The sequence below is a fragment of the Nannospalax galili genome, unplaced genomic scaffold (assembly GCF_000622305.1).
Source record: "Nannospalax galili isolate Female #2095 unplaced genomic scaffold, S.galili_v1.0 scaffold205, whole genome shotgun sequence".
Taxonomy (NCBI): Eukaryota; Metazoa; Chordata; class Mammalia; order Rodentia; family Spalacidae; genus Nannospalax; species Nannospalax galili.
The window spans coordinates 3176120-3197471 of record NW_008353921.1 but is presented as its reverse complement, the minus strand read 5'-3'; the positions used below and the strand labels follow the sequence as shown (position 1 = coordinate 3197471).

The 21352-nt window shown below is 47.9% G+C and overlaps 1 protein-coding gene across 4 annotated transcripts; it reads right to left on the bottom strand.

Annotated features, from left to right (window-relative positions):
• Positions 1–605: 605 nt before the first annotated feature.
• Positions 606–20850, bottom strand: Ttpal (alpha tocopherol transfer protein like). 4 transcript variants are annotated; one of them, XM_017802696.2, is made up of 5 exons: positions 20748–20850; positions 14937–15399; positions 10093–10286; positions 7185–7295; positions 606–4426 (listed from the first exon to the last, which is right to left on the bottom strand). In XM_017802696.2, exons 2-5 carry the CDS (start codon positions 15382–15384, stop codon positions 4148–4150), a joined length of 1032 nt encoding a protein of 343 aa, XP_017658185.1. In that variant the 5' UTR covers positions 15385–15399; positions 20748–20850; the 3' UTR covers positions 606–4147. The 4 variants fall into 4 exon arrangements, with proteins under 4 accessions (XP_017658185.1, XP_008849233.1, XP_008849232.1 ...); XM_008851011.3 differs by having other exon boundaries at positions 10195–10286; XM_008851010.1 differs by having other exon boundaries at positions 14937–15402; positions 20748–20842.
• Positions 20851–21352: the final 502 nt, after the last annotated feature.

The following is a 21352-nucleotide window of genomic DNA, read 5'->3' as shown; positions in this document are numbered from 1 at the left end:
TTCCCAGAGAGCAGGGACGACAGGCACCTGGCTTTCTTACTCTAAAAGATTCCTGCCACCTTTCCATTGTCTCAGGGGTTGGTACTTGACTGTAAGAGCAAGAGCTGTGTACCACTGAGCTCCAACCGTCGTGTCCTCCCAATGTGGTCAGACAGTCTGGCTTCGAGTCTAATCCCTACTGTTTAGCTGTGTTCTTGGCAAGCTGCTGCACTCTTCTGTGCCCCATTTTACATCACAGAGGCAATATACTTCGTTAAGGGCATGTGAAGATTAAATGAGATTATGTATTGTGTATATTTAACACACATGCCCAGCCCACAGGACCACTCAAGATCATTAGCTCTCACTGGAAGGATTCAGGGCCAGTCCAGAGAAGCAGCTCAAGCCCTTGAGAGCTGAAAAACACACACTCCTCTACCCCTGGACACAGCTAGGCTCATCCTTCAAACACTCGGATGACTGAAGGACGCATGATCTCTGGAAGTAGCCAGCCTCTGGCATACCCCTCCCACCCTCACCTACAGGGGAGGAGCCTCTGCCGGGGCTTATGGTTAGGAAAACTCAGTGTGGATCCAGACCCACTGTCACAAAAGAATGACACATACTCAGCCTTACAGGGATTTTTATTGAAGACCCAGTCATGCATACTAAAATTACATATTTTTACCACTTAGAAAAATGCACTAGAAAAATAAACTTTTGGTCAAAACAAACACTGAAGTAGATGAATCCAGCACATGTCCCTACACTCAAAGCCAAACTGAATTTCAGTTTGAAGTAAGGAATGTGAGCAGAGGCTAGGAAAACTGGCCAGGAAATTAGCCCAGTTCCCACCCAATCAGAGAGTGGTGGCAGAGGACCTGGCCACTGAGTTTTCAGTATTTCACCTGTGAGGTTCTCACGTGATATGCCAGGCGTATCCACAAGAACCCAAAGCAACAGCCACTCACTACCCAATGGAACAAGCTGCCAGTGAAACTGAAAACAAAACCCCATCTAATTGAAAACCAGTGGTCATCTCCAGCCGCAAGCCATACCAGACCTCACCTCGTGTGGAGAAGCTCCCATTAAGAAGTATTTTATGATCTTTCTTGCATTCCCAACAATGCATTTCCGGATCAGGAGAGGAGAAAGGAATTTAGATTCACAAAGTTAACAGATGGCAATGTAGAGCCCTTACCAGGACAGACGTCTTTCCTGAGCAGCCCATGTTTGGTGTCCCAGCCTCACGAGGCCACACATACCAATTTAGTTAACGTTTTCCTCTTCTAAATCAAAGGGAAACCTGGGGTATAGCTTAAGATGAGGTATTGTGACATGCCACAGCAGCCGTTAGCGGTTGCTGTCCAGATGAAAAAGCAGACCCAAGAATGATCGGAGAATGAGGCAGCACGTAAGAAACTGCCTGCTTGGTAGTAAGGCTCTGTGTCACAGGACTGCAGGGGAAATGCCCCCTGTGAATCCCCCCAGCTCTGGAAAAAAACCATCTTGTAACCTAAAGTGCTTATAAACCCAGGCTAGGTGAGTCCTCCGGAACGTGGGATGAAGTGTGAGTGGTCTGAGCCCACCTTTGGAGCAGGTAGGAAACTTGGTGAAGTCAGCACTTCTGGCTGCTGCTGTGTATTCATCTGCCTCGCCACGAAGTTAGACGAGGTTCTAGGAAACCCAGCTTCCTAGAGGTCTGAAGGGGACTAGGAATGGGAGGAAGAAAACTCATATTCCTAAACTAGCATATTTAGGCACCAATTCACTCAGATCTACATTTCCTAAATAATCTAGATTTTTTTGGGAGGGCCACTCTAAAAACACAGAACACAGTGTCCCTTATGGCAAGAGAGACATTTGGAACAGAGGATTCAGAGTTTAGCATGTAAGCCCCTATGTCCCATGATTCATGGGTGTTAAGCAGCACACTCAAGGCCACATAGGAAAATAAGAGTTGGACCCCACTTCTAATTCACTACCCCGTTCCCCTTCCCAATACCTTGAATTTCAGGAAAAGATCCTTTCCAGCTGTTTGTGAAATGACTACAACTTTTCCCTAAAGGCAGACACTCCTGGGTTCTCAGTGCTCCACTGTGTGCGCCCAGTGACTGAGGCTGGCTGCATCCCACTGCTCACCAGAGGAGCCACCTTGCTTTGCACCGGGACGTCCTGGTTTCACAGCATGCTTCAAACCTCCTGAGAGGCTAAGACTGATCTCTCAGGAGCCAGCACAAAGCAGAACAGATCCAGGAGGCTGGTAGACCAGGCTGACTCCTTGGAGGCTGGATGAAATAGCTCCTAGGTCTAGCCAGCAAGGCATGGGAAAAGAGCAATAGCCTATCTCATCTGAGATTTCTCCAGATAAGCCTGGCTATCCCTGTCCCTGTGCTACATCACATAGACAACACGCTAGTTACACGATTGGATTTAAACCCAGGGACCTTGGTGGGATTCATCCTTCCCTTTGTCTTTTCTCTCCCCACATCCCACTGTCCCACACTGGTCTTTTCTGGGTAGCCATCCCTCTAAGGTAGAAAACCTGCCAGTAGCGGAACCAAAGAGCAGAATGTCAGCCATAGGTGGCTGTGGATGGGACCAGGGGCAGTCAGCAGGGGTCTGGCACTTTCAGCTCAGCCCAGACCCTAGAAAATCCAGGGTTAGTACCTATGATGAAAAGAACTCCCCTAGAATTAGCATAATTGGGGTGAGTAATTTCCAACAGCTTATGCAGACATTCTGGGAAGTGGTGTAAGGAGGAGCAGCTTAGTTAACAACTGGCTGAACTTTGAGTGTCAGAGCACTTTTACTGCCTAACTGAGTCATCTAACTGCCTGCTTAGTCTACTAAATGCACGGAGGAGGTACACCCACAATAGAGTACTTGACACTGTCTAACACCATTACCACATGGGGAACACTGAGGGAAACACATCAGAGCCAGCAGATGAACCACCTCACTCAATGCTTGGGTTAAGGCTAAAATCTTGACGGGGTGCCAAAGTGCATGATACAGAATTCCCACACCATCAGGCCAACACTCCAGTGGGTTCGAGAGGGCCGGGCCCCAGGGTGAACTCAAAATAACCTGCCCGTGTGTTTCCAGGGATGAACAGAAGAAGCCCAAGTGTGGCAATCAAGATGGAAGTTCATACACTACCTGGGTCACCTGCCAGCCTCACAAAGTCAACTCTTTAATGGTTACACATCACTACCAAAGCTGTTAATCATCAGGTCCCAGGAATGCACATGCTCATTCTTTAAAGCCTGGGCTAAATGGCGATGCTCTCATGTAAGGCCTGGATAAGTGCCATGAAAGACCAAGACCCAACCACCTGTACCTAGCTGGTCACCTCTCCAGGCAGAAAACCTAACAGAAGCTAAACCTATTACCAGATCCATTCAGCCACCATTCCAAACAACCTCACTTTACAGATGAGAAAGCAGATGCCCATGTCTTGGCCAGTCACAAACCTGATTCCTGATCTCAAATTCTTTTAGCCTCACAGGCCTAGAATCCAGTATTTTACACTGATGTATACAATTCCATGGAATACCAGGGCTAAGGCTTTGTGGGTTTGGGAAAAGTTTCTACTGCAAGATTCAACCCAGGAACCCCAGGGATGCTTTGAAGCCTCTAGCTTCCAAGTGTGATCATGAAGTACTGCCTGGGTCCTGGTGTTTCCACAGCTCCAATAAAGTGCTTTCCAGGCCCAGTGATGACAATCGGAGCCTGGACCTCGAACTTGAAGTCTGCTGATTAGTGACAGAGGTCAGTCGACAGGGTTCATGGGAAAGAGACTTGCCATGTCTCACCTTTCAGGATTGGCCAAATTGTTTTAGGGGAGTGCTGACTGACCAGTTAGGTTTTTTTCTCCTGGAAAGTAGGATCAGAGTGACTTTGGTCCTGACTGCCTTCCAAGATGTGTAAGAAACAAAGCTTCCAGGATTCAAGAGTCCAACCATTTGGGATGTGTGCTGGGCCATTTTCTGTGTCTTCCCTGGAATAATCCAAGGAGCTGAAGGTTTGTCCTGTGATGGGCTGGCCTTGGCTCTACAGGCTGTTCGTTCATTACAGGTAGCAAGATGAGGTCTTGGCACCTTAAGTTCTGCATTTCTAAGGAAGGAATGTTAGAACTATACATGGTGGCACCCTCAGAACAGTGCTAGTAACAGGAGTAGAGCTGGGATTTCGCAGCTCGCATGGAGTCATCGCACTGTGCATCTGAGGTCAGCCCCTCAGGCAGCAGCGACTGGCCCAGGATGCTATCGCAGGCAGGCACGGGTTGGCAGAACTCTTTGACAAAGTCATCCTCAGAGGCCAGCAGCACGGCATTCCAGGTGGCAGTGTCCAGCTCTCCAGCTGTGCCCCCGTACTCCCTTGGAAGGATGCTCCTTGGAAGGTTTGTGTGAAGAGAGTTCAGGTTGGACCCATGGAGGAAGAACTAAAAGCGAATGGTATAAAAAGCAGCATTGATCACATGCACAAGACCTGTACAAGACTGGGCCCTACAACATCTCATCATGGGGGGTGGGGGAGGACTCATGGGACTCTGCCCCTCATTGAGGATCTATAAGCAATTAGTGGTTGCTAGGGGAGGGGGCAGCATTTTCTTCATCGGTATAGTCACTGAGTGCCCATGCTCCTGTAAATAGCCCTTCACCCATGCTTCTGTAAGCAACCCTAATTAAACTCATGGAATCACCAAGAGCAAAGACATGAAGGCAGAAGGGGGACTAGGTCAAAGGAGGAGGGGGATCGGCCCATGTGGACACGAGGGTAGTGGGGAGTGAATATAGTAAAATACGTGCACATTTATGGATATGTCATAATGAACCCCATTATGTATAACTAATATACTCTAATAAAAACATAAAATAAGTGCCAATGCACATCCTCAGGGACTCAGTAACGTAGCCATCTCCTTTGTGGCGGGTGCTCCAAATGTACTGAGTGAAGAAAGGTTGCTCAGTCCCAGGAGCATGGAGCGACCTGAATTCTCTTTCCCTTATCCTGCACCTCCTGTTCACTGACCTTCCAAACACCTAGGATCCCACCTGTTCCTGCCACCATCACTTCCCAGAGCCTCACATCAGCCTCCTCCCTGGCCTCCTGGCATCCAATCTTGTCCCACTACAATCAGCTCCTTTCTGTGAATCCGATCACATCACTCCTCTGTTGCCGGTCTTCCAGTGCTTCCATCTCACAGGCTAAAAGCCAGAGTCCAAATGATGGCCTAGCCATCTGGCCCTTTGACGTCTCAGATGCCTCCTCTCACCAGACTCTTCCCTTCTACCCAACACCAGCCACACAAGCCTCCTACCTGCTCCTCCAACATGCCGGGAACCCCTTGCATACCACAGGGTCACAGTGCTGGTCTCCCAGTTGCTGTGCGGCTCCTTCCCTCCCTTGCCTTCTAAGACTCAAATGCCATTTTTCTCAGTGGTACCACCTCTAACCACCCTGATGAGCACTGTGACCCCTTTGCCACCTTATACAATTCCATTCTTTGCTTCATTTTCTCTGCAGTCCTTACCAGCTTCTAGATAACACACACAATCCATTCTCTGTGTGCTTCTCCAGAATGTATCTTTGGGGCAGGGTTTAGGCCTGTTCTTTCCATGATGCCCATAAAAGATGATGAGTCAACAACTTTGAATGAATGAGCGAACACAGGAGGGAACAAACGAACAGCATCATGCACCACAAATACAGGACATCATGGATGAAAAGGTCTGTGCAAATGTTAATCTCTTTAGGACTAGTGACGGTTAGTGTCAATATAACAGGATCTAGATGTGTTGATGTGGTCCTGAATCACCTGGGAGATGGGTCTTTGTGCGTGCCCGTGGGGGATTACCTTTATTATGTTAACTGATGTGGGAAGACCCATCTGAATTGTGGCAGGGGATCCTGGACTGTAGAAAATGGAGGCCAGCTGAGCACTAAGATGAATCACCCCGCTCTTGTTTTCTGACTGGATGCTTCGTGACCAGCTACTTCCATCTGCCTTGATTTCCCCACCATCATGGACTGTATGTTGAACTGTGAGCTAAAATAAACCTTTGTCTCTTAAGTTGTTTTTGTCAGGGTGTTTACCACAGCAACAGAAAAGTAAGGCAGGCATCATGGGCTCAATTCAACCAGGGACGCCACTGAATGAGCAAAAGCCCATGATCAGAATTACCTAAGGAAATTCTGCACTCCGCAACTCATCTGTTTTTTGGGGACAGAGGGCTTGGGAATCGGGATCTGGATTTTAAGTCTCTCTCTCTGTCTCTGTCTGTCTGTCTCTCCCCCCTTGTCCCTTTTATTTTATGTGTACAATTGTTTTGCCTGTATGTATATACGTATGTGTACCTGGAAGAACAGAAGAGAGCACCAGAGCTGCCATGGGCTGCTGGGAGCTGAACTCAGGTCCTCTGCAAGAGTAGTAAGTGCTCTTAGCCACTGAGTCATCTCTCCAGGCTCATGTTTCCTCTCTTAACAACCTTGAGATTATCTATACATTTTCTCTTCAAAAAAGTATTTAGTTGTGGACCCAGTTTTGGTCCCAGATGTAGAGGAAAAAACTGCCACTGTGCCATTTCCATCAGTGGCTCTGAGAGGAGGGCTCCCCCTAAAGTGTCACTAGGGCTAGCTGTGTGGCTCAGTGGAAGAGCACTTGCCTAGCATGCATGGGGTTTTGGTCTAGAAATGACCAATCCACCTGCTTGGTGACTTGTTTCTCCTCTTTCCCAGACCCTCTTATACATAAAATGAACTGTTGGTCTGCAGTGCCTAAGCCAGGAGGCCAAGAAGTCTGGATGATTACACAAGAGAGGAAGCTTATGACAGAAATCCTGGCCTCAGCCTGGGCTACATGAGGCCCTGGCCTCTCCATGTGCAAATGATACATTCTTAGTAGTTTTATCGTCCCCTCATACAAAGGCTGGTTCATTTTCACTTGTACCCTTATACTTTCCAAGCCAGGTGTAGCAGCAAACTCCTTTAAGCCCAGCTCTTGAGGCAGAGGCAGAGGCAGAGGCAGAAGCAGCCAATCTCTATGAGATTGAAGCCAGCCTGGTCTACATACCAAGCTCCAGGCCAGCTGGGGTTACAGGGAGACCCTGTCTCAAAAAACCAAAATCAAACAAACAAAAGTTCTAGATGTCACAAATCAAGGAAGAAAAAAAAAATTAAAGCATCTGACCGCCACTTACTCTGTTTGCAATTTTCTCCTTCAGAAATGGTTTTATGATGGCAAAAATGCCTTTAAATATCCGAGGTTCATTCACTATGTGGACTGCTTTTATCCGAATGGGGAAGCCATCCTGGGGGTGGAAGGAAAGGCCATGTTAGAACATTTGCAGGGTCTGTATGCTGTCCCCTCTTGCAGCTGGCCTCCCCATTTATACCCCCATGCTAAGTCTCACACCAGTCTGATCTGACTCTCACAGCCTCTTCAAAGGCAGCCCAAGTGCAGAACAAATGGCAGATTTTAGGGAGGTCTGGGTCAGAAGACTTAGGCAAACAGGTGGAGGGCCCCCTCCTCTAGCAGCAAACAATGGCCTAAGTCCAGAGAAGCTGGAAGGAAAACAGCAGACCTTCCAGGTCATTGTCACACTAAGTGCATTTCCCAGGTGTTTTAGATGTGATGTGAAACAAGATGACACTGCAGGGACATATACCTGACAAATACACAGTCCTAAACACAGTCAAATAGGTTTCCTTAGCCAGGTCTGGCTGGTGTAGGTTTGTAATCTTAATTGGGAGGCCAAGGCAGGAGGATTGTAAATTCAAGGCCTGTCTGGATTAAAAGAAAAATCAAAGTAGGCCTGAGCCACTTAGGAAAACACTGTCTGAAAATAATTTTGTTTTAAAAGAAGGGTTGGGGCTGGGCATGGTGGCACACACCTTTAGTCCCAGCACTCGGGAGGCAGAGGCAGGTGGATCTCCGTGAGTTCAAGGCCAGCCTGGTCTACAGAGTGAGTTCCAGGCCAGCTGGGGCTACAGGGAGACCCTGTCTCAAAAAGACCAAAAAAAAAAAAAGAAAGAAAGGTTGAGGGTAAAGCTCAGCGGTATTGCCCTTGCCTGGCATATACAGTAAAACTCTAGGTTTAACCTCCAGGATCACTAAAATTTTTGTTTGTTTTTAAATTTGGTTTCCTTATGTATGTCCTAAGTTAATACACAGATGTTTATAGTGAAATTCACAAGAAAAAGGCCCTATTATCCCACATTTCCCAAACTTGTTTAAGCCTGGACCGGTTGGTCCCTTCTAAGTGATGTTACATGAGTAGAAAAACACATGTCTAGAATATCCTGACACTGACTTTCTGTGGTACTCAGCAGAAGGCATCAAGATAGGGAGCTATGGATATAGCTCAGTGGTAGAGCTTTTGCCAACATATTCGAGACCCTAAGTTCTATTCCCAGCACCCCAAGAGAACAAAAACAGGCTAGAAGCTAAGGAAAGCCAGAGTTTCGACTTTACAAGGATGGAGCTGAGTGGTGGTGCACACCTGTAATCCCATCTCTTGGGAGGTGGAGGCAGGGGATTAAGTCAATCTTCAGCACATATCAAGTTTGATGCCAGCCTGGACCACATGAAATGCTGTCTCAAAAAACAAAAACAGGCCTGGAGAGATGGTTCAGTGGTTAAGAGCACTGGGTGCTCTTGCAGGGGGAGCTGGTTAAGTTCCTAGCAAGCACATGGCAGCTAACAACTGTCCATGTGACATCCTCCTCTGGCCTCTGTGCGCATTGTACACACAGGTACACTTATACACATGCAGGCAAAACACTCATATACGTAAAATATAAATAAATATCTAGATAGATAAATAAACAGGTAGATAGATAAATAAATAGGTAGATAGATAGATAGATAAATAAATAAATCAATAAATAAAAGCCAGGCATAGAGGCACACATTTTTTACTTTTTCTTTGGTCTTTTTTTTTTTGAGATGGGTCTCCCTGTAGCCCCAGCTATCCTAGAACTCACTAGGTAGACCAGGCTGGCCTTGAACTCACAGAGATCCGACATTCTTAATCCCAGCTCTCAGGAGGCAGAAGCAGGCAGATCTCTGTGAGCTTGAAGCCAGCCTGGTCTCCATAGGGAGTTCCAGGCCTGCTGAGACTACAGGGAGACCTTGTCTCAAAAAGACAGAAAAAAAAAAAAATGAAAGAGGAACTAGAGAGATGGTTCAATGGTTAATAACAGCATGTACTGCTCTTGCAAAGGACCAGAGTTTGGTTTTCATGCAGACCCACGTTGGATGGTAACTCTAGTTCCAGTGAATCTGATGCCCTCTTCTGGCCTCCAAGGGCACCTATACTCACATGCACATATCCACATGTAGACATAGACACATATGCACATGGTTTTTTAAAAAAAATTGTGCATGGTGGCACATGCCTTTAATCCCAGGAAGCAGAGGCAGGTGGGATCTCTGTGAGTTCAAGGCCAGCCAGGGCTACATGGTGAGACCCTGTCTCAAAACCAAACCAAACCAAAACCCAAACAGTGATGTGGCAGTGGTCTGTTTAAATAAATAGGTGTGCAGCAGGGGCTCTTGAGCATTTATGGAACTCAGAGAAGGGAAGTTGTACCACTGGAACCCCACAATTCACAAGAGGAAGCATGGGGGTTGGGGGTGGGGTCAATGAACAAGAAGTCTACACCTGCAGCTGAGACCTCTGACCAGGCTACATGTTCTCTAGGCTCCAGCTGCCCCATCAACAAGAAAAACAAATTCTTGCCTAGGATCCCTGAAGGACTGGATTGGAATGACTGACTGGAACAATACTTTGTGAACCGTTAAACACTGTGGGTATATAAGGAACCTGAGGAGCAAGTCCTAGGGCCAGAATACAGTCCCACAGAATACCACACGGGCAGGAAAGGCTCAGGCACTGTAAGTAGAAGCACAGGGTTTCAGTTTTGCTCTGGATTCTCACCCTAAAGCTATTTTTGCCCAGGTAAGTAATACCTTCATCAGGTACCTGAAGGGAATCATTGCACGGGACTGAAGGTGGGAAGCGGGGCTTGTGGAACCCCATGAGACAGTATTAAGTCGACAGTAAAGTCAAAGCAAAATGGACACATGGCACATGGGGGCCATACCTGAAGGATGCCAATCACCTTTTTGGCTATAAAAGGGCCAAAATGAGATGCTTTTGATAAGCTCACTCCTTTGTAGTCTGCAAGAATTACAATTCCATTCACCTGGGTTTCTTCAGACTGAATGAGTTTTTCTAATGTCAAGTATATGGCACGGATGTTCTCGGTAATTGGATAGTTGCTCGGTATCCATCTGTCTGAGGTTACAAGAGACAGAGTTACAGAAATGAATACAAATAAGCGCTCGAAGATTTGTCTTCTTTCTGAAATCGCTGTTTCACAATGGAAGAGAAAGACATTCTTGTTGCCAAGAACCTGCACAGCGGCTGGTGTGTCTTAACTTTCTACACCCGGTAGGACATCTGGAAATGGAAAAGCAATTGAGTGTTGAGGTCAAAAGCATGAGCTCAGAAGTCAGGAGTGCTGGCCTTTCCCCAGCTTTATGTCCTTGGGCAAGACGCTTCCTCCTACCTTCCTTGTTGTGGAGCTTTCTGCCATCAAATATTACCTCACACCACTACCCTAATCTTTCTTGGGGAAACACCTCTTCCCTCTCTGGCCACACAGGTTGGACGGAGCTGACTTGATGGATGACTCCTGGGGTGGGTATGCCAATCTGGTATGACATCCTCCTGGCCACAGTGTGGGCTCTAAGCCAGGTCACAAAGAGCCAGAGAGACTTGATTCTAGAATGTGGCCCCTGGAAAAGGGAAAATCTCTCTTCCCTCTCATAGCAGTAAGGTATGAGCCTGAGATTCAGGGGCTCATGAGGCCAGAGCTGACCTGAGAATGAAGCCCCTGCTGAAGTCAGTAAAGATGGAATCAGCTCTCCAGGGCTCCCCAACCTGGCTCTGCCCAGATGTCGGGTGAGCAAATGAATTCTGGTTTCAGCTGATTTAACCTGGCTTTCAGTCATCTGCCAGCTAAAGATCCCTAAACCCCGGCATGGTGATGCCATGTCTTTAGTTCCAGCACTTGGGGAGATCAAGGCCAACTTTATCTACATAGTTCCAGGCCAGCTGGGGGTATATAGTGAGACCTTGTCTCAAAAAAAAAGGAAAGAAAAGAAAAAAAGTGAGTCTTAACTCACATACCACCCTCAGCTGGTCTTACAAGATGAAGTACAATGTTCCACAAGAACCTTCCTCACATTCCCCTTCCCAGGATGGATGCTTAATACTCATACACTTAATGATTCTTCTCTTTGGGAAAAACAAAAAACAAAAAACCAGCATGTTTGACTATTAATCACTATTCTCCTTCTCTTTGGCAGAGGTGAGGAGGTTGGGACAGGGTCTTACTCTATAGTCCAGAACTGGCCTTAAACCTTTGGGAATCCTTTCTTCAATCCGGAACACCCCACCATACCTAGTTGTTATCCACCATTCTCACGAAAAGCTCACCAGAATCTATGTACCCCTTAGAAAGACAAAGCTTAGCCAGACATAATGGCTCACACCTGTAAGCTCAGCACTTGGGAGGTGGAGGTAATAGAATCAGGAATTCAAGGTCATCTTTGGCTACATAGCAAATCCAAGGCCGGCCTGGGCTACATGAGACCCTGTGTTGGGAAAAAAAAAATTGGGGAAGGGGAGTTATATTTCTCAATGTAGCCTGTGCTCAAGTACAAGTACCTAACCCTTCACCTATGCTCATGCAGATAGCCATGATTATATTCAGTGAGGGGAAGTGGCGGGGGGAGGCGGGGGAGGAACATGAAAATGGGGATGGGGGCTGGAGAGATGGCTCACTGGACAAGAGCACTGACTATTTTTGCAGAAGGCCCAGGTTCGAACACTGAGCTTCATGTCCACCTTTCCCAGGAGACTGAGCATGCTCTGTGGGCAAGGCTAGGGCCTATCATCTACATGTTCACATGTGGTGCAAAGCCCAGGGCAGCCATGATGCCTGAGTAAGAATTACTGCTGGCTTGGGCTGGGGTTGGGGCTGTGGGAGTAGTGGGAGATGGTTAGGGTCTAGTTACATTTTGAGGGTAAAGTCAGGGATGCAGGAGAGATGTATAAAAATAGGAGGGGTGGGCTGGAGAGATGGCTCAGTGGTTAAGAGCACTGGCTACTCTTGCAAAGGACCCAGGTTTGATTTCCAGCACCACATGGTAGCTAACGACCATCTGTAACTCCAATTCTAGGGGAATACAATGACTTCTTCTGACCTCCTTGGGCACTGCATGACACAGGTGCACTTACACACACGCAGACAATATTCTCATATACATAAAATAAAAATAAAAAATATATTTAAAAAATAAAAATAAGAGGGGGATTTGGGAGGGGATAAGAGAGGAAAACCGGGATTAAGATCAAGTAAGATATATGTATAAAATTGTGAAAGAATAAATGTTAACACAATTTCACGTTTGCTAGGATTGGGATATGAAATATGTACAAAATTCTTTTTAAACAATATGTGTATATATGCAGCTATGACTACGTATATGTCTGTGTGGGAGGATACAAACATGCCACAGCATGTGTAGAGGTCAGAGAACAACCTTGGGGGTTGATTCTCACCTTCTACTTTTACATGGGTTCCCAGGATCAGAACTCAGGCTTTTGCAGTAAGTGTTTTTAAGCTGAGCCATCTCATTGGCCCTGCACAAAATTCCTATGACGAATCTTTGTCCAGTGCCAGCTTAGTGTTTCATGTCCATGGCCAGTAAAGCTGCCTCTGAGTAACTGGATGTCACCTTTTCAATTGAATCTATCTCAAAAGAGCTTATAAAAAGTCAAGGGAAAACCCAGTTGGGAACAGGACTTGAGGTGTATGCCTCCTCCTAAGAAGCTGGGTCAGCAGGGAGGGGTCCAGATCTGATCTAGACATGGGGAAAAAAATTCATCTCACAAGCACAACCACGCAGCCAAGGTGGAGCCAGTGTGGTGCTGTCTGACAGCTTTGTAACATTCTTATGATCTGAGCTCAGAGTTTCTAGGTCTCTTGGTACCCTGAAATCTGCACTGCTTATTTTAAAATAAACAACTAATTTTGGAAAGTGCCCAGCACAGCAGGTAACGCTGCTACAGCCTTGCCTTGTACACAGTGTAGGGTGAAGAGAATGGTCTAGTCTGAAAAGAGGGTCTGGTGAAAGGCTAAAAGGAAACTCAGGGAGAAGACGGAGGTGTGCGTTCTGTAAGACGTGCCTTCAAGGGCTGCATGTAGGCATGTTAGACATCCATTCAAGAGCTGCACATGGGAAGGGGGCTGCCAGCATCTGCTTACTTCCTGGCTTGCTTGGGAAGCATGCTGAAATCTGACGTCCAGTTCTTTTCTGAGCTCTGGTCTAAAGGAAGCTGTTGAGGCTGTGGGTGGAGAGAAGGCTCCTCCCTTGCCTGCGTTTGGTGGCCAGGAAGGGAATCAGGAGGCTGGAGTTCCCGCACCCTCCGCTTACTGGCTAACACGTTTGGCCTTTGGGTCACCTTTTAACATGCTCTCCACAGGGAGATTCCCTTGCAGTAGACTACTGCGCTAAAGATCCGAGAAGAACCAACAGGGCAGAAAAATGTTTTTTGTTTTATCTTTCCTGAGCCCTAACCTGTCACCTATTCTGTAGTTTGAACAGTAAAGTTACCAGATGACTAGACAGTAGTATAAACAGGTGAACATGCTTATCTACCTCTGCTTCTACTCAAGAGATATACTTTAGGACAGGTGACATCCCAGTTTTTTCTTAGCTCAATGCCCTTTAGGATACTCAATAAACTATTCTTATTAAAGATGCACACCTTTAATTCCAGCACTGAGGAGTCTGGCAGGTGGATCTCTGTGAGATTGAAGCCAGCCTGGTCTACATAGTGAGTTCCACACCAGCTGGAATTACAGGGAGACCCTGTCTCAAAAGGACCGAAAAAAAAAAAAAGAATTTTAAAAGAAGAAATGTAGCTATCCGAATCACTACTGCGAAGTATTAGTACCAACAAATGGTCTAGGGGCTCTGAATGCAGCTCAGTAACAGAACTCCTGTCTAGCATGTGCAAGGGCCTGGCTTCCATTCCTAGCACTGTAAAAAAAACTCAGTGAATCCTAACAGGGTTAATAGAGCAGAGGAAAGGAAGGAGGGAGGGAGGGAGGGAGGGAGGCACAGAGTAGGCATCTTTCCAGCCTCTGCCCAGCCCACACTCTCTAGCTTATATCTGTACTCAGCCCACTCAGAGGTGGTGCTGGGATAGGCTTGGCAGTCATGCCTGTATCCCACAACCAAGAACAGATTCCTCAGCCCACTGTATTCTCTCCTCTGAAAATCCTAATTTGGACTGGGAGGTAGGGTACAGGGGTTCACTGGGTGTCCAGTGAGCCTGGGTATTAAGAGAGGCCAGATTTAGCTTTGCTACCCTATGGGGGGAAACGTGTGAAGAAGATATGCCAAGCACAAGCAGAAATGTGTGGCCCCGAGGACACGCAGACTGGCCGTGGCAGAGACAGGAAGAGCGCCGTCTTGGTTTGTTAGCCTTGTGTTCTAAGTTCAAGGTGGCAGCATCTTCAGCTCTGGGTCTGGCGGCTATTCCTGCCAATTCCTCCTTTTCCTCTTCAGCTAGTCTGAGGTCTCCCCCATAAGAGCCTTGAGGCTAGGTGTGGTGGTATACACCTATAAGCCTAGCACTTAGGAGGTAGAGGCGGGAGGATCAGGAGTACAAGGTCATCCTCAGCAACATAGTAAGTTTGAGACCAAGGTAGGCTACATGATACCCTGTCTCAAAAAATGAAAACCAAACCAAACAAACAAAAAAAAGAGACCTCACTAAAACAAGGAAATGAGGGACTAGAGAGAAGACAGCTACGGATAGACCCATCCCGGAGAGGCCACACATGCCCCCCAGCAGCTAGGGAAATACCTGGGCGGATGCAGAGCACATGGCAGCCCCTGGGGTCCGTGTGAGGCAGCACCGTGAGGAATCCAGAACTGAGAACATCTTTCAGGGCTGAGGGCCTGAGGTTACTGAAGACCTCGGGCCAGCTTCGCCTGCAGCTGTGGTAGTTGACCAGCAGCTGCAGGGCTCGGTCATAGTCAAACTTGCGGGCTCGCAGGAATCGCAGCAGGAAGGCGTCGTCCAGGGCGGTGCTCAGGTGGGGGTACTCCTTCCGTACCATGTCTCGAAGGGCCTGCACATCTCGGAGCCGCCACTCCGGCTTCTCCTGCAGCTCTTCCCTGGCTTTGGTGACCAGGTCTTCAGTCAGTGAGCACACGTAGCTGGGGGGCTCAGGTGGAGGCAGTGGCAGCTCATTTTCAGAGAGCGAGGCCGCAGAGGGGCTGGTTCTCAGAGAGTCGCTTTCTTCTGACATTAGCTACCAGAGTCCCTGCTGACACACAGGCCACAAGTGAGGTTAAGGAGGTCAGCATGGGCTGGTGAGATGGCGCAACAGGTAAACACTTGCCACTCAAGCCTAACGACCTGACTCCAATCCATGGGACCACATAAAGGTAGGAGAGAAGCGATTCCAGTTGTCCTCTGACCTCCACATGCACACCTGGACATATGCACACACACCGCACAGAATAAAAGTAAATAAATGATTTTTTTTAATATATATAAAAGGTGCAACACTGCTCACATCAAACCCTAGAAACAGGATGTGGGAGACTGGGACAGTTTTGTCAGAACCAGGTAATCTCAGGGTGGTGGGTACCAAAGAGGAATTAACTCCACCTGAGCCACATGCCCAGGTCAAACCCCAGAATGACAGCATCTCCACAAAGGCACAGAGGCAGCTTGTAGCCTAATATACACGCTCCTTACCAAACACCATGTCTTCTTTGGAAGGGTCTAAATGGAGGCTCCACTTTACTATCATTAGACAAGTGTGAATTAAAACGACTTTGAGATTCAAAGAAAAATTTTTTTAAAGGTTTCTCTCAAATACTAGTGAGGATATAAATTGACAGTCTCTCCAGAGAACAGCTGATCAGTATTAAAATTCAAAACCAGACTGGAGGAATGGCTCAGCCAGCAAAATGTCTGCTATGCAGCAGCAAGGACCTGAGTTCAAATCCCCAGTAGCCATGTAAAAGCTAGGCACAACTGCATGCCTGTAGCCTCAGCACTAGAGGGTTGGAGTGGGACAGAGCCAGGGAATCTCGAGTTTACTGGCCAGTCAGTCCAGCCAAATCAGTGAGCTCTAGGTTCAGTGAGAGGCCCTGCCTCAAAAAATAAGATGCAAGGCCAGTGAAATGGCTCAATGGGTAAAGGCACTTGTCACCAAGCTACAACCTGAGTCTGATATCTGGAACTCACGCAGTAGAAGAAAGGAACTGACTTCCACAAGTTGTCTTCTGAATTCCACATGCACACTGCGGCACAGAAATACCCCCTTCCCCAAATAAATGTCATTTAAAAAGTGGGAGAGTGATCAAAGAAGACACCCAACGTTGATCGACAGGTGTGTGTACACACACACACACACACACACACACAGAGTAGATCTTCATGAACTGACGACATATGAAGGGGGGAAAAAACAGGTTTCAGAAGAGCATGCAGAAAACAATCACATTTGTTTGGGAGGAGATGTAAGCCACATTTACCAATGGTTACCTCTAAGAAAGATCTGGACAACTGGACATTTGAGAAGAGATTTTTACCATTCTGGGATTTTGTTTTGTTTTTGGAGACAGAATTTCACCATAGAGCTCAGGCTGGCCTGGAATTTGCAATCCTCCTGCTTTAGCCTCAAATGTTTCAATCACAGGTGTCTGCCACTGTGCCTAGCTTGTTTGATTTTTTTTTTTCAACCATGTAAAAACTTACCATGTAACATAACATTGTAATGGAAATGTCCTGGTCAGATCTGCTGCTGAGAAAATGTGACTGAGGTAGGCCCTAGCTGTTGTCCCCTGAGAGGCACCATCCAATCAATGCCACACTTCGCACAAACCTCCCTATCACCAATCAACAGAGATGTGGGTGCCTCCAAAAGGCAACACTGGCTCAAGGCCTCTGTTGATCTGCCCGAATCCTTCCTGGACCAGTACTGTCCTTAGACACTCCCTCTCGGGGACCAGACCTGCATCATTTACCAAAGGCTCTTCCTTCCCTTTATCTAGGTAGGCACTCCAATAAACTGCATGTATTGCCTGTCTAATCTCTTGATCCTAGAGCCTGGTTTTGGGAAAACCCACACTAACACACTATTGAATAAAAAGAGAACTGAGATATCCTGGGAATAAGCTAGCCTGGTCTGCCTGGCTCCAAAGCCCAGGCTTCTGTCCACGAGCTGACACTGACCTTCTGTCCCATGTTTGACTTCAAAAGCAGGGACCATCTGAGTCCTTGCACATACCTGTCCTGGTTGCACCTAGCTAGATTCCCTCTGATCCACTGCAGTCAGCAGCCAGGCAGGTCACTCCCTCCAAATCTTAGGTCTGCCCAAGCCATCTGTTGTATTCCAATCTCTAGCCCCACCAACTTCTTTCACTTCCTTCTAAAGGTATGTCCTCATCCTGTACACATCCTAGTTACTCCCACCAGATGCTTTTCCTCTGGCTCCTCCTGATCCTCACTGATTTACCCCAAGTCCTGATTAAGTGCTACAGTCATTCAACATGTATAGAGCACTTACAACGTACCCAGGTTCTTTTCCAGGTACTGGGGATGCAGAAGTGAATAAAGAATCCTGTCTGGGAATGGAGAGATGGCTCAGCACCAGCTGCTCCTCCAGAGGGTTCAGTTCCCAGCACCCATATAGCAGCTAACAACCATCTGTAATTCCAGTTACATGGGATCCAACACCCTCTTCTGGCCTCACAGGCATTACACACATGAGTGCAGTTAGATAAATGCAGGTAAAACACTGGTAACACATAAAATAAGAATCATGCCTACATTAACTCATATCCCAGTGAAGATGGGAGACAGTTCCTAAACACAGTGTGGAATAGTCTACTATTGTGGCAATCAAAGACAGGGACGGGGGAGGGGTTGCAGTTTTAAATAGGGAAGGCTCACCTAGGTGCCATATGAGCAAAGCTGAGACACAGCAAGCTAAACACATGGTGATGGGGAGAAGGGTGCTGGACCAATGCCTGGCTTTTCTGAGCAAGAGCAAGGCACCCAGAGTAGTCAGAGCCAAGGTGGCAGAAGTACTATATGAATTCAGAGGCTTACTGGGAGCCAGTGGCCCTGAAGGTCAGTAGGAACTTTTAACTTTTATGCTGAGTGAAGGGGGTACAGAGGGTTTTAGTAGTAGGGCATGATTTGATTTCTGTTTTAAAAGGATCACTCTATTGTTTCAGGACTGTACTTGGGTGGGTGGCTCAGTGGTTAAGAGCACTGGCTGCTCTTACAGAGGACTAGGGTTCATATCCCAGCACTCATGTGGTGGCTAACAACTGTCTCTAACTCCAGATCCAGGGGATCCGACGGCCTCTTCTGGCCTCCACAGGCACTGCACAACATGGATGCATGTATATAATGTAGGCGTAACACTCATATACATAAAATAAAAATACAATAAAAAAGTTAAAAAATATAAAGTAAAAAAAAAATGGACTAGGGGCTGACAGACGGCTCACTGGTAAAGGCACTTCACTCAGCTAGCTTGGCTACGTAAGTTCAATGCCCCGAACTCAGGCAAATGTGGAAGTAGAGCACCAACTCCACAAATCATCCTCTGACCTCTACACATGTGCTGTGGCATGTGTTCCCACACACATCACTGAAAGTAACAAAAGAAAAACTATCCATTTGTGTGTGTGTGTGTGTGTTTGTGTGTCTGTGTGTGCCTGAGTATATGTAAATGTACCATGCACATGCACATGCAGGATCCCAAGGAGGCCAGAAGAGGGTGTCAGATCCCCTGGAACTGGACTTAAAGGTGGTTGTAAACTATGACCCCAGGTCCTCTGCAGGCGTAGTAAGTATTCTTAACCAGAGGCATCTCTCCAGATCCAAGGGGGAAAAATTATCTAAAGAGCCTGGTGTGGTGGGGCCCATCTTTGATCCCTTTGATTCCAGCACTCAGGAAACAAAGGTAGGTAGATCTCTGTGAGTTCAAGATCAGCCAGATCTATGTAGAGATTTCCAAGCCAGATAGGGCTACATAGTGAGACCTCGGCTCAAAAACTCTAAGGAAGTGATGAGATGATATAGCTTCAGCAATAATCTGGGTGAGAGAGGATGTTGACAGGAAGCAGCCTTCATCTACTCCAGGCTGGCTAAGCTAGCCTGCAGGAACTCTCTGGACTAGCATTCTTGTCACTGTAGGCAATCAGTGAGTGATATCTAGGTCTTGTTCATTAACCTAAATTAGTTCCTGACATGGTATCAAGACACATAGCCTGCACGCCATAAACATTTGCTGAATGATTTTAATGTACCTGGCCAGAGGTATGTAAGCAAGAAATGGACCAACAATCCTGACCTCACCAGACCCACCCTGGGCTGTTTCCATAGCAGTCACGGACAGATGCCTGGAATCCCAATCCATTGTTTACCTGAGACTGACTAGTGCCCACCGGCTACAGCACTGGCCTCAAAGCCTTGCTAGGGTCTCTCCTCCCACCTCTCCCCGGCCAGGGAAGACAAACTAATGACTCACCCTTCTTGGACTACCTCACACATCTAATACCCTCTCCTGGAATCTCCTCTGTGTTTGTTGCCAACCAGACAGCTCATCATCTTCAAGGCCCAACTTTATGTCACCTCCACTGTGGAGCCACTCTGACTTCCCCAGGGGTGGCCCTCCAGTTTTCCACAGCACTGGATTCCTATTTGTCTTTTAGAAACTTCAGTTCAGCATTACAGGTAAACACATGAAAACCTTCAGAGTCACTTTCCCTGTCTATGTATCAAATAATTACTGGCCTCCTCCCGCGTCGGACACAGTGCTCATGGGTGCAGGGACAGAACAGTAAATATAACTCCTTGCCTTATTCGGCTCACATCACAGTGTAAGGATGAGCCTTTTTACTATGAATCCAGTTGTGTGCTATGCCTGTACATCTGTTTTCTCATTTTGTCGTGTGATGCTGGAGATGGGACCGAGGGTCTTGCACAAGCTAGGCAAGCACTCTACCACTGAGCTACACCTTCAACCCACATTTAACCTTTATATTAGTGAGCGCATCACTGTTGTCGTTTTACAAAGGAGAAATCTCCCTCTAGAATATGAATTCTACCAGGGCACAGACCTGGTCTGCATGTCACCAAAACCCCAGAGCTGGGTCATGGCAGCCGTCCGGAAACATCAGGGGAAATTTGACAAGTGCCGTCACCGTGGGTACACATCTAGTGAGGCAGAGCGAGGAAGTGTCAAGCCTCGCCCTCTCCACCCTCCACCTGGGGCTTCCTGTTGGGTCCCCAGAGCCCCAGCAGAGCCTGTCAGTGTCGGATGAACGAGCTGCCCGGTGGCCATAGGGACAGGATGCAAAGCCCGGAATCCTCCCCACCTAGTGCCCTTCATTCTGTGGAGCATGCCCCCCTTTCCTCCTCATCGGGAGGTCAGAAGGCCATCTCTCCTGGACCCTGGGACTCCCCCCCCCCATCCTGCTGACTCCCTTCCGAGGCCCCCTACTTCCGGCCTTCGCCCTCTCCCCAGGGGTCCCCATTTCCTGGGGTCTCCCGCGCCTCTGGCCCACTTCCGGTTATCTCTCCCTCTCGGATCCCTGGCACCGGCCCCCAGGGCGCACGCATGGGTCCGCGGGCACTCACCGGCCCGGCGGCGGGCGGAGCGCGGGTCACGGCGGCGGGAGCCTCGGCTGGCAGCTCACAGAAGCGACCCGCACTCCCCAGCCGGCCGGTCCGGCCTCTCGAGCCGGAAGTGACGTTAGGGCGCGGAGAGGCGGGGCGCCGCCCAGAGTGCGCATGCGCGAGCATTGAGCCGTGGGCTAGGTTCTGTCGCCACCTGGCGGCCGGCAATGCGCATCCCAGTGTAGAGATGGGGAAACTGAAGCCCAGAGAAGCAAGCAGCCTGGTGTTCTAACTAATTTTAAATCTTCAAGTCTCCTACTTCATGACAGGGGAAGGGCTTTATACCTGAACCTCAGGATCAGCCTTCCAGATCTCCCTCAGCTGCCATCTGGACTGGCTGCTCAGGGCATCCGTATGCTATCCCCGGAGAGACCTTGGGCAAGTCCCGGTTTCCTCTAGCTTCAGTTTCTTCACTACCACATGAATCTTGCTCTGGACCCCGACTCGGACACTACTTGTGTCCTGCTTTGGGGTTCATGAAGTTCTCTCCATACAGTAGCGGTTTGCAAAAGGATTTACTAGCTCCATGCCTGGCACATAAACTACCCCCTCCCTCACCACACACA

Coding starts and splice junctions, on each gene's coding strand:
- Ttpal (XM_017802696.2), bottom strand. CDS start 15,384: ATGTCAGAAGAAAGCGACTCTCTGAGAACCAGCCCCTCTGCGGCCTCG. Junction 10,287..14,936: donor TGTGCTCTGCATCCGCCCAG/GTATTTCCCTAG, acceptor TTGTAACCTCAG/ACAGATGGATACCGAGCAAC. Junction 4,427..7,184: donor AGGAGAAAATTGCAAACAGA/GTAAGTGGCGGT, acceptor ATTCGCTTTTAG/TTCTTCCTCCATGGGTCCAA.